Consider the following 13,236-nt stretch of genomic DNA (forward strand, 5'->3'; position numbering starts at 1 on the left):
ACAGGTGACCACAGACCTATACCAGGTGCTTGCAGGCAAAGGGTACGTGCTTGAGTGTCGTGGAGTTGTTAAGGTCAAAGGTAAAGGGGAAATGACGACCTATTTCCTGAATGATGGACCGCCTAACAGTTAGCAGCCATCACAACAGCAGTTGCTGGGCTCATCCCTGCTGCAAGGACACAGCACCGCTGAGCGAGGACTCACCATGTGAGCCACCGGCTGATAATCTAATGCCACCACTTGAAATGCGAGCAATGAGGAAGTGACTTTGAGATTTTAAAACTTCTGAAGGAAGAGTATTCTTGTTTGGCAAAGGACAAGTGTTTTTCTCATGTCTAGCCTCTCTCTCAGGCTTCTTGAAAGATGCAAAGTCTGTTTATTTAAACAACGCCTTTTAGCCTGTGTCAAAAGAAGTTCAATGCTGTACATAAGGCTATTTTTTATTTTTCGTTATTTTGCGTTTGTTTTTGTTTTTTTCCCCACAAGAATTATGAACAGGTACTCATATTTTTGTTTCTGGATTACTTATTTATTTCAGTCTTGATGTTTTGTGCAAAAGGTCCTTTATAAAAAAAAGTGTGAATACATACATGCACAAATATCCAGTTTATTACACGTCTATGTGTGTATGTACATGCATATTTGTGTGTGTGTATGAACATGTGTATAAATTGAGGAGGAAAATATTGACCAAAGACTAAAGTATTTACTAAAAGCAAGGCAAGACATGTCTGTTACGTTCTTGCTCAAGTCAGCAATGATTACCAACTCTTGCTAGGTGGTAGGCCTACCCTCAGTCTTTTTGCCCCATTGCTTCAGGTCTGCTTCATGGTTCATTCAACATGGGGAATTATTTGCATTTTGTCTGTCATTCAGCCAGCAAAGAGCTGATTTGGTCCCATCAACTATCTTTTCGAATATGATGCTGCCCTCAACTGCAAGATAAAATGAATGAAGCGATTGAAAATCTGCATTTTTGTCTCAGAAATGTCTGAGGAGTAGGAAGAACGAGATTAAGATACAAAATTCCGTTTTAAAATTATGATCCTCTGCATCCCCATCCCATGTCCGATTGGTTCCTCAGAGCCTGAGCGGCCATCAGACAGCTGCTTTCAGCCATAACAGTATGTTGTCATAAACTACTTCTTCCTTTGTAAGGATGTATTCATTGGTGCAAGTGGAAACTCGGGTCGATGAGTCGCTCCCGGAGGCCACCAGGCGGGAAAATCTCAGAAGTGACATCACGCCTTGTCTGAAGCGGAGGAAGAAAGAGAAGAGGGGAGGAAGAAACGTAACGACACCGAGATTATGACTGAATACTGTGCTTTGTAATCCTGAAGGGGGCATAACTATTTTCACTGTGAGGTTTTTATGATACGACAAAACTGCTTTCTTGCCAAACTTAAAACTGCTCTGAAGCATGTCTGATTGTGGTATCCTGTTTTCATTTTCATTTGTTTGGTTTAACGTTGGGTATTTTGTATCACTTCTGTATCCATCATTTGTATATTCTTAATGTTGTTATTATTCTGATGATTCTAATTAATTATTATGCTTATTCTGATGATTCCATTCCAGTGAAAATGATCAAAGACCAGCAAGCTTTCTTGTAAAATGCCAGACGCAAAGCTCCAGCTCACTGGTACCAACTGATCAACTGTGTGGACCTGCTGTTCAGTTGTGATGTATGCTACAGCATGTACTGGACAGTGTGTCTGCACCGCCACTGGCCATAGACATTATCCGGCATACACACACATACACCGGCAATTCACTGTACACTTTATTTGAATCAGTATTGTAAATCTCAGTCAGGTTTTTAGATAACCTCTCCCTGCCATGCCTTAAAGCTCTCCTTAATTATACATGACAGCAGTACATAACGGCCCTGTGATGGCCTGGCGGCTTGTCCGTGGTGTCTCCCCGCCTGCCGCCCAGTGGCTGCTGGGATGGGCTCCAGCATCCCCGTGACCCTGAGAGCAGGATGGGCGGTTTGGATAATGGAATGGAACAGTACATAACCCCATCCCCAGTATAACACAACATAGAGAAGAGGATTAATGACAGGATTAACGCAGATATCACTTCTGCAATATTCTTCCCCAATCGGTCTTTCAGGGAAACTGGGGGGGGGGGGGCTTTGCCAAGTTTGATTGCCTTAAGTGAATATATAACAAATCCTTGGAGAACACTGAATGGGAAATGTGCCTGCATGCTTACCCCATCTGGACAGCCGATAAACGGAGAGAGAGAGAAAGGGATGAGGGATTTTCAAAAGAACATTTCAGTGTACATTCGCATCAGTTATAATCTTATGTTTTAAATAAAGTCCAATGTGTTCAAAGGGATGAGCTTAACTCGACTCCCCCTCATTTCAAGAGGTGAAGCCCCTCGCTTCGCTCTTCTACCACATTCAACAGTGGTGACCAACAGTTGATCATGTTTGTACCAAAGCTAGCTCGTGCAGCCTTGTGCTATTGGTCCCCCCCCCCCACACACACACACACACTCCCCAAGATCAATGGTATTTGGCCGTTTGCAAAGCGGGCGTACAACTATCAAGTGAATTGTGACCATCGAAGAGAGATTCGTACAGGGAAAAAAAGAATTGAACGGACATGGGTTTATTAAAAATGTGCATTGTATGTATTCTATTTCTATTGGCTGTCCATAGACTTGTGTTGATTGGTAACTCTTGGGATTTTATTTTATTTTATGGGGGTTACAGGAGAGGGGAGGACGGGAGGAGGGTCACCCCCATACTACTGAAACAGTGTTTTGCTCAGGCCTGATGAATCCTTTCGTATCTGTTTTTTGTTTTATTTGTATTTTCCCTGAGTTGAAAAGGGGTGTTTTGCTGAGGTAAAGGACAAGACGAGCTGAGGAATATGACGGAGAGAAAAATAACATTTCCCCTTAATGAAAAAAGAATAAAAAAAAATCAATAGCTGTTTTGATTGTTTTATGTGGTAATATGATTACTAGGAGGGGGCACGGTGGCGCAGTGGTTAGCGTGGTCACCTCACAGCAAGAAGGTCCTGGGTTCGAACCCCAGGGTTGTCCAATCTTGGGGGTCATCCCGGGTCGTCCTCTGTGTGAAGTTTGCATGTTCTCCCCGTGTCTGCGTGGGTTTCCTCCAGGTGCTCTGGTTTCAATCCCACAGTCCAAAGACATGCAGGTCAGGTGAATCGGCCATACTAAAATTGTCCCTAGGTGTGAATGTGTATGTGTGTGTCGGCCCTGTGATGGACTGGTGGCCTGTCCAGGGTGTCTCCCCGCCTGCTGTCCAATGACTGCTGGGATAGGCTCCAGCATCCCAGGACCTTTATCGGGGTAAGCGGCTTGGATAATTAATGGATGGATGATTACTAGGCTTATGCCTTATAATGTACAAATGTGTAATTGTCATTGGTCGGTACAGTAGCAGTACTGCTCCATGATATGCTAATCTGAGGCTACATGATAAAATGCCCAATCTTAATGGTAGTAATAACTGTTGGGTCGTAAGTATCTTTATGTTCCCTCACATCATGAGCACGGAGCTTCAGTGTTCAATGTGCACATGTTTTACACTGTTGGGATTACTGTGTGTGCTGACTCACTCACTGACTGACTGTTACTGGAAACAATATCACGGCCATGGAGGAGGAAGAGGACCCGACCCCTACCTATACACAGGGATTGACTCAATTTATTAAAACAGATCCACAAATGCAGCACAAATAAAGCCATGCATTATGACACAACCCAATGCCTCACACAAAAAAATATTTTACAGTGACAAGACACTGTTAACAAGGAGACCAGGTGGTAGGAGCAGTGCCAAAAATCAAAAAGACGAGGAAAGCCATGATTATTAAATGGACTGGATTTATATAGCGCTTTTCTAGTCTACTGTCCACTCAAAATACTTTACAGTGTATGCCTAACATCCACCCAATCACATACTGATGGAGGAGGCTGCCATGCAAGGCATCAACCTGCTCAACTGGCCAGGGATCGAACCAGTGACCTTACAATTACTAGATGACCCGCTCTACCTCTGAGCCATGCTGCCCACACATGGTGTCCCCTGCCAGTCAATGGCTAGGATCTTTTATTGGGGGGGGGGGGCAAGCCTGGTCCAGAGAAAGCCTGAAATTCTCAGAAAATATCAGCTGACAGTTTCGTATAAGGTTAGGGCTCAGTCCAGTGTGTCAGCTGAGTTAAAAAGCCACCTGATATCCAACATCCATGATCCCTTTCTCCTGTCACAGCCAGTCATGCCATCAGAGTAGCCGCCCCTTGTCTCTAGTTTGAGCTCCATTTTTCAGGCTTGCACACCTGCATCCTGCTCTCTCCACTTGTTCCACAGCATTCACTTCTATGTCAGCCAAAAGGATTCTAGGGAATCCCCTGTACTGCAGCACTTCTGGTGCACAGGCAACTGAGAGCTCATTCAGGCTGGTGAAAAAGCTGCTGCCTCTTATCTACTGTGTGCCTTTCTGCACAAATGAATTTGTCATGCGTCGTGTGTCATACATCATGTAACAGTAGTACTAAAATAATATTTCTCCATTCAAGCCAAGCAGCAAGATTATCCTAAACACCTCAGTGTCTCCAAAGATCTGCAAACTCTCAGTAACCATTCATTGTGCCTTAACCTTCCTCCAAAATTCTCCCAGGATCATCCACGAATGATTTAAAAGTCTCAAAACCTGGGTGTATGTTAGGTAGGCCGATCCACATGGTCCATGAACATCATCCTGAACATGCCAAAAACAGTCTGCCCTTAAGGAACATATTATAGACAGTATGCCCACAGAAGGAAAAAAAAAAAGAAGATAAAATGAATACACTATGAACTGCATTTATGTCTTATTGATGACATTCATATGTATAGGTTAAAAGACAGACATGCCATGTTCAAGCTTGTAAAACAGGATTTCTGGACTAATCAAAAAATGAACTGTTCATTACAAAGCATTCAACATCTACAGATTAATATTTCACACCACTGGAGGACGACAAAAGCTCGCAAGTGAAGACTACAAACGTTGAATCAATACTTCTGAATTTGCTGATGGGGACCTCATAATAGAGATACTGTATATTTCCGCTTTATACATTTATTGATTGTTTTTCAGCTTATGACGCTTTTCCCACTTATTGTCTTCTACTCTTGTGCCAAACAAATAAAAGTTTAGAAATGGAAGCTAAAAACCCTTCCTTTTTACAATTCAGAACATAATAAGGGATACCCACTACATTTTTTTGGGGGGTTGTAAGCTGAAATAGGATGGACAACACTGTTCCAGAGAGGTGTTTACTCAACAGTACCAAATCAATTCTGTTGTAGACATTACCTTTAAACCAGTAGGCTTACGACTAGACTATGAGAAAAAAATAAATAAATTCAACCAACAAACCTTTGTCTGCCATCTTTTTAATTGTGGCGATTAGATTCAGAACTACTGCAGTAAGTTTGGGTGTGTGTGCTGTGTCCTGATGGAACCATAAAATACCCAAGGGGAGGGTCTTAGAACAGGCTGAAGCCCGGATCCGTCATCGACATTTGTTTTACAAAGCTGTGAAAGAAAAAAAAAGCAGATCTTACTTCTCAATATGCAATTTCAAAAAATGTAAAGAATGGATTTCTGTATTTTACGCACTTGGTCATCTCGCTGTTCTTCCGGGGGAATCGCTTGACTTGGGTCCGAGGATCAGGAGTCTTCTCCTTGGATGTCCGCCATCCGTACTGCTGGCTCTCCATCGGAGGCATCAGAGAGAGCTCATTCTGGGCTAAAGAGAGGAAGAAAAAAAAACCTAATTGCAGTTATTTTCATTTTTTTTTGTCAAAGGCTCCAAACGGAAATTGCTTAAGTCCTCTAAATAGAAAACGTTTTTAATTGACTTGCTGGGCAATATGGAAGATATGACCACAATAAGGAATTTTAAATGATATCAATAGACTATATATATCACAATTACGGCTTACACATGCAAAAATACCATATTTTAAGAATCCAATTGAGGTTCATCACATTTAACTGTTTGTTAATGTAAGGTATAATATCAAACCCAAATTATACTCCCTCAGATATTTCAGGCCGCATCTTGTGAGACATTTTGGGTAGTAATAGTAGATTCTTGTTATCGTAAATTTAGACAACAAATTGTATATCCCATACACTACTGTTGAAAGTAAAACATAATATTGAATGATTGCCCAGCCCTAATCCAGAACCTTTACTTACTGTGAGCACTACTACAGCTGTGAATGCTACTCACATCTTGGCATTTTAACTGGTTTGACCGTCCCCCTGTATTTCTCCTGGCTTCCACAGGGAATGTCGCTGCTATAAGGAACAGGCTGGTTGTAAACACATATGTCTGTGCATCGGAGGGATCCAAACTGTTTAGACAAGCTGCTGGGATTAATGCCATCATCTGTATGGAGACACATTACTGCATGTTGATTGGTGCAATAAGCCAAGACAGCCAGCAGCAATAATACAGCATTAACCCTTGGGCTGTGTATGTTTCATATTTCTTTTGGTTGTGTTCCTCTCCAAAACTGGCTGGTCCACTAAAACTAAACTATGTAGCTGTAAAGCAGTCATAGAACAAGGTTTATTATCCATCTAATGTTGTGTTTTATCTTCATTCTTACTAATTATCACAAGTAATTCCCTTGTTTGAGGAATTTATGGTCAATAGGCCTCATTTACCTAAAATGATACCACTAATTTCTGAGTAAAATAAACCCAATTTGTGTGTGGTTTTTGACTATGAAAAAGAAACAGAGGAAAACATGTTGAATGATTATTACATTCAGGTACGTGTGTCCAAGTTTAGCCAGGATACCTTTTTTTTGAAACCATTTCAAATTTTGCAATGGGAAACACTTGCAGTCAAACCTGAATAGTCATTTCAATCAAAATTTACACCTGGAAGTCAACTGTTTACACCCACTGCAACAGGGCTGAGTTCTGGGTCCAGATTTTCCTCTCACCTGGCCCCTGAGGAGTGAAATTAACCCTTATCTTCCATCAGAGGCACAGACTTGCCTCATTCATTCATGAAAGATCTTGAAGAATTTAAAATTTATATCCCCTAATGTTAGCACCCGAGCCACTATTGGCAATCTACCTGCTGTGCACTTGACATGATATGCATTGTTGGCTATACTGATGTGTCGCTTTGTCCAACTAATTGTTAATTTGAATCTCCTATTACTCCTGTCACTATGTGTTATCTACCTATTGCACATTTGCACTAATTGCACTTGGCATTACATTCACCCTTGACCGTGACATGATTACTATTTGGTGCTCGAAGATGCCCGTAGATTGACACATGAATATATCTACTAACTGCTGAGTCTGCTTTGCATGAAAGAATCTGCTAAATGAGGAAGTTGAAATCCACAAATAATCACAAATTCAATGTCCCAGAAGGCAGTCTGGGAGACCGTCGTCACAGCCAGGGCGCGAACCTGTTCCTCCCACTCTGCAAGCGACAACGTTAACCAGTCGACTAAAGGGTCCGACTCCTTAGTCAAGGACCAACGTGTCTACCTATCCATGCACGTTACAGTAGTATTATTTTAAAATTAAACTCTTGAACGTTTAATTTGACACTGTTCTTTATCGCATTCTTCGAATCTTCGATGAGTTTGACCGTTAACACAACAGGTGAACACAATTCAAATAAAACATCTTAAATTTCGGTGAAAGAGATGGTCTGAGGCGTTCGGTGCCTGTTGTGAAGAAGAACACCCCTAATGGCAATTAGATGAAATAAACCCAATTTATGGTAGAGAATTGTCAAATCTTACTCTTGGAGTGTTCCCTAATTTTTAAGAAGCTTAAAGAGGGTCACAATTTTCGATGGTCACAAATTTTGGCACAACACCAAAACACAGCTAGCGGGTTAATGCTAGGCGAGCTGCCGGTTGACGTTACTCCATTTCATCCCCTTATGTTCAGATGAATTATGGAAGCTAAGTCATTCTTAACCTAGTAAAGTGACTAATGCGAGGTATTTGCCAAGCTAAAGAATTTTTCATTAATATTAGAAGCAGCCTAACAGAATCAAGCGCACCCTATCTTCTTACCCTGGGGCTCAGACGATGTCGTCGGTTTCACTATCACTTTGTCCCCAATGGGATTTTGATACCCTAACTGTGTTATCCCAAAGGAAGCCATTGGGACCGGGTACGACTGCAGCGCTTTCCTCTCAGGACCAATGTGGGGAACGTTTGGTGTAGACGAAACCATGGTAACAAGCACCGCCCACTAGTATTCAGAGTTACTTGTTTGTTTGTTTATTTATTCAGTCGGTTTTCTCCTTTTAGCTCCTATTATACTCTTTTAACCCGTGCACTTAAACCTTAGTTCAAGCATGTTGCGTTGCATTTAATGCCCAAAATGTGTTGTATAGCTTTCTTTTTCTTTTTCGATTGATTGAATGATTGGTGGAGGCTCTGAGTCAGTTGACGGTTTCCCTCCCCTCACTGGAGATGCGGCTGCAGGTGACGGTCGGAAAAAAGAAAAAAAAACTGAAAATAGATGTGGAAAATTTGACAAGCTGTTTTTGCTGACGTAATCCTGTCGTAAGGTATAATGTCAAGCTGATTTGTTTGCTGGCTGTTGTGAAAGCAGGCTGACTTCATTATTCCCCCATATTAATTCATTGTTCGCAGCTGCGAGCGAAATCCCCATTACACAAAACTGGTTGGTTGTCTAAAAATACGACGCGTCGCATGAGGAAAGCGAGGAAAGGCGGAATTGATTATCCATCCCGGGCGTAATTACAGTGAGTAAATTGTGAAGTTTGAAAAACAGGCTAACATCAATGTTAAACGAGAGCATTGCATGAAGGCCTCCTTTACACAGCTGGTTGAGACAACATTGTCAGCAGGGTGTAATTTTTGTTTTCTTCTAAGTAGATTATTTTCTACAAGGCCACGTATCCGTTAGAAAAAATAGCTTTTTTTGTTACCTCTTATACTTCTATTGTACATATAGCTAGAATGTTTGCTGGAACACATACTGCTAACCTTGTATTGTCACTGTTCTATACCTTCCCATATCTGCAGTAACACATGACATCAGTATTTTTTTTTCTTCAAAAGCATTACCTGGACACTATAACTAAGCGCATATGTACCACACAATGAGAGCTGTGTACTGTGCAACATCACAGGAAAGCTGAGGAATAACTATGCGTTGTATTTGGCTTGCTAACCACATCTAATTTAGTGAAGGGAAATATCTGTGACATCAATCTTTTTTATGTTTTCTTTTTAGCATTCTGCTATTTCCTCTCCCCTCATGGTGCAATGCATTTCTTCACCCGTCGACTTGACATCATTGTAAAACTTACCTTTATGGTAAGCGCCCTTTTTTTTCTTCTGCTGCTCACTATGCATTACAAGATGAAGATCAGAATGTTCCCTGAACCCTGGCCCCAAGATCTGGGAGACAAACGGCCCCTTGCAGTGGCTATGGTTAGGGGTGCTGCCTTCCAGATTGGGGCCCCTTTGCCCCTTCTATCGGCTGCTTGGACTACGGATCTCAGCTGCCGGCCTGGTTTCTACAGCAAGGATGAGTTCAGGCCCCATCTGGACAGGCCTCCACAGGACCCTGGGACACCAGGGGCAAATGGTCAACCGTTTGCATGGGGCAGGTTGACCCCTGAAGAATTTCGAGAGAAACGTGAAGGGCTGACCAGAAATCAGTTCAACCAGTTTGCCAGTGACCGCATCTCCCTGCACCGCAGCCTGGGCAATGATACACGGCATCCTGAGTGAGTATGCAAGAGATGCATCAAGGGCAGGATTGTGATTATTTTCTGACCATCTTTGCACAGACCCATCATCTTATTCAAGAGGAAAACTTTGCCCCTCTAACGATTGAACCTCTTTGTAATTTTTTTTCTTTGTCAGTTGCTTAAAACAGAAATTCCTGCGTTGTCCCCATCTTCCCACCACCAGTGTGATTGTGGTGTTTCACAATGAGGCCTGGTCCACTCTGCTGAGGACCGTCTACAGTGTCTTACACACAGCTCCGGCAGCCCTGCTCAAAGAAATCCTGCTAGTGGATGATGCCAGCACTGATGGTGCACATAAAAGACTGTTATATAGACAAAGTCAATATACAATTAAGTCTCTATTTAAATGTGGAGACTAATGATACGCCTTGTATAGTGTAAGGGAGTTTGGGATTGTTAGTAGTTGAAATGCAGAGTTTTCAGCACACTTGTTGGTGGATAAGAGCAGTAGAAAAGCTAGACCTTATTATCAATTCAAAACATATCCGATTTAAACCTTTTAAGAACTCACAAGTAAACTTAAGATTAGCGATAACCTGGGAAAGAAAATGGCAGCAGCAGTAAAAAAAAAAGTTTCAGTCAAACGCCATAAAAGCATTGCACAGCAGGTTATTTTCAAAAGGAGCAAGTCAACCAGGACACACAGTGCTGCATAGAGTTCATACATTGCCCCACTACACGCTTTCCTAAAAAAAACTCAGTCTCTCAGTATTTGTATTAATGTTTAATATACTGCATGTATTTGCATATTGGAGCACAGTTGTAACCCAGAGCTATATTTTTTCTCATCCATTTCAACAGTGACAATGTGTGCAATAGCTATCATAACTTGACTAGTTCAGTAATGGAGGTTTCCCTCTGCTTACTGTTGAATGCTTTTTTTCTAGAGCACCTGAAGGCTCGTCTGGATAAGTACATACAGCATCTGAAGGTGGTCCATATCCTCAGACAGGAGGAGAGGAAGGGGTTAATAGCAGCTAGGCTACTTGGGGCACAAGCTGCACAGGGAGAAGTTCTCACCTTTCTAGACTCTCACTGTATGTATACCACAATGCATTGCCCTCTGCCACTTTTGTGTTGGATTCAGCCGGTCATTTTGCATTTGCTCAACTCTTGCTAACTGTAAAAAAATATCAAAGCACAGCAACAACATGCTTCATATAATCATGGTAATCACTGAATAAATGACATTGTTGCACAGTAATTTGTGCACACAGGAGAGGGCAAACTCTTATTATTCTTGGTAATTATTCTTTATTCCTGCCCTACAGGTGAGTGCTTCCCTGGATGGCTGCCGCCTCTTCTGTCTCGAATAGTGGAGCACCCTACTGCCGTGGTGAGCCCCATGATAGCTGTGATTGATCAAAACACACTAGAGTTCAGTAAGCCTGTTGCCGACCCCAAATTTCATAACCGTGGGAATTTTGATTGGAGCCTCAATTTTGGATGGGAGCCTGTCCCAGAGGAGGAGAGGAAGCAAAGGAAGAATGAGAGATATCCCATCAGGTTTTATACACATCCACACAGACGCACTGAATTGTAATAACTATAGTCACCAATAGTGACTGACCTATGGCTGATTTTGTAGAACTCCTATCTTTGCTGGTGGCCTTTTTTCCATATCCAAATCTTACTTTGAACACATTGGGACTTATGATGACCAGATGGAGATCTGGGGAGGTGAAAATTTGGAGATGTCCTTTAGGGTAAGTGGTTCTGGACAAGCAACATTCTTTGTCTCTAATGGCTCCTCCACTTTATTTTCTAATTGACCACTAATTGCAAAGGTATTCTAACTTCTTTTCGACTGTTTGGATATGAAATGAATTGCTTTGACAAATTAATGACTCCAGGCTTGTATGTCTTTTTGAGGTGTGGCAATGTGGGGGTCATCTGGAGATTATCCCCTGTTCTGTGGTAGGGCACATTTTCCGCAAAAATACCCCGCACACCTTCCCAAAGGGTATATCTGTGATAATTCGCAACCGTGTTCGGTTGGCTGAGGTCTGGATGGACGACTACAAACAGATCTTCTACCGTATGAACGTAAAAGCTGCGACCATTGCCAAGGAGGTTAGATGGTTCATCTGTACAGTGGTTGTACAACCAGGGGAAGGTAGATGTAATATTATAGACATTATGATGTCTGATTAACCCTTCCCTCCCTTCTTTTTCTGTTTTCTCAGAATAAATTTGGTGATATTTCTGAACGCCTCAAACTCAGAGAGAAGTTAAACTGTAAAAACTTCACTTGGTATCTTAACAATATAAACCCAGAGGCTTATGTACCTGAACTTAGGCCTGCCATGACTGGAGCGGTAAAGTTTGGATTATTACCATTTACTAATCTTTCACAGGATATTATGTCTTTTAAAAAATATATTCTCATTTTCAAACCTTTTTTTTTCTTCTACAGCTGGAGAACTCTGGTGCAAAGAAGTGCTTGGATGTAGGGGATAAAAATATGGGTGGGAAGCCAGTTACAATGTACACTTGTCACAACATGGCAGGAAACCAGGTACTCCAACTACACAAAACCAACAAGCTAGAAAAAAGTTGTCTTAGGTTTATTGTGTAATTGTAGAGGATGGCATTAAGATATGAGATTATTAAAACTCACCCTAACCATAACGTTTTACTTTGTGATTTATAGTATTTTGAGTACACGTCGCAGCAAGAACTTCGGCATAATTTCCGCAAACAACTGTGTTTGCATGCAACTCCTGGAGCAGTTCTGGTTACTGTTGAACTATGCCACTTTAAGGGCAGAAGAACTAAAGTGGCTCCGGAACAAGAGTGGAACTTCACGTCTGTATGTAACTCTAAACCATGGCTCTGACTAAAGGAACTAGTATTACCACATTGTCCCAATATGATTAGGTCTACTACACACAGAGAGCTCAAATGACAATGTCCTCTTCCTCATTCCAGACCCCCCCCCAATACTTTGTATGTTGGATGTACAGTATGTAATCACCATTTACCAAATCTAAATCACTCACAAACACACCAAACTAAAACTGCAATAGTAGTTTTTGATTTTTGTTTGTGTGTTCTTTGCAGGGACACACTCTGAAGAACCCATTTACGGGCAAATGTTTGGCAGTAGACAAAAGCACAGTGATTATGAACACCTGTGAGCCTACCAGTCCCAATCAACAGTGGGCCTTCAGCTGATCCCGAGATGCCACATGCACTCTTGTTTATGCTATTAAACTCTGACGTTTAAAATTTGTACTGACGTTTTCAAAAATGTGTTTTGGCTTTTTAATGTCAATTGCTGTGATATCAAAAGTAAAATTTCTGATTTAAATTCATGATATTAAAAGCATTTTAACGATTTGAAACTGAATTTCTGATGTCATCCAAATTACTGATATCCTCAAGTGGCATTTTGACAAGTTAAAATTCCCTAAAAAC

The 13,236-nt window shown here is 41.6% G+C and overlaps 2 protein-coding genes across 2 annotated transcripts in view; both read left to right on the forward strand.

The window, feature by feature from the left end:
- The window catches only part of LOC130108524 (adenylate cyclase type 6-like), a 36,541-nt gene extending 36,180 nt beyond the window's left edge, over positions 1-361 (forward strand). Inside the window, exon 21 of the mRNA XM_056275492.1 lies at positions 5-361. Coding sequence (XP_056131467.1) covers positions 5-133 — 129 coding nt within the window. The 3' untranslated portion in view covers positions 134-361. The remainder of the gene's footprint in view (positions 1-4) is intronic.
- Positions 362-9,409: 9,048 nt separating this feature from the next.
- Positions 9,410-12,993, forward strand: LOC130129046 (polypeptide N-acetylgalactosaminyltransferase 6-like). Its single transcript, XM_056298845.1, has 10 exons — positions 9,410-9,792; positions 9,932-10,104; positions 10,704-10,853; positions 11,088-11,322; positions 11,405-11,522; positions 11,689-11,889; positions 12,003-12,134; positions 12,233-12,334; positions 12,470-12,628; positions 12,880-12,993. The coding sequence occupies exons 1-10, from the start codon at positions 9,410-9,412 to the stop codon at positions 12,991-12,993; spliced, it is 1,767 nt and encodes a 588-aa protein (XP_056154820.1).
- Positions 12,994-13,236: the final 243 nt, after the last annotated feature.

Source organism: Lampris incognitus, chromosome 2, assembly GCF_029633865.1.
Source record: "Lampris incognitus isolate fLamInc1 chromosome 2, fLamInc1.hap2, whole genome shotgun sequence".
Taxonomy (NCBI): Eukaryota; Metazoa; Chordata; class Actinopteri; order Lampriformes; family Lampridae; genus Lampris; species Lampris incognitus.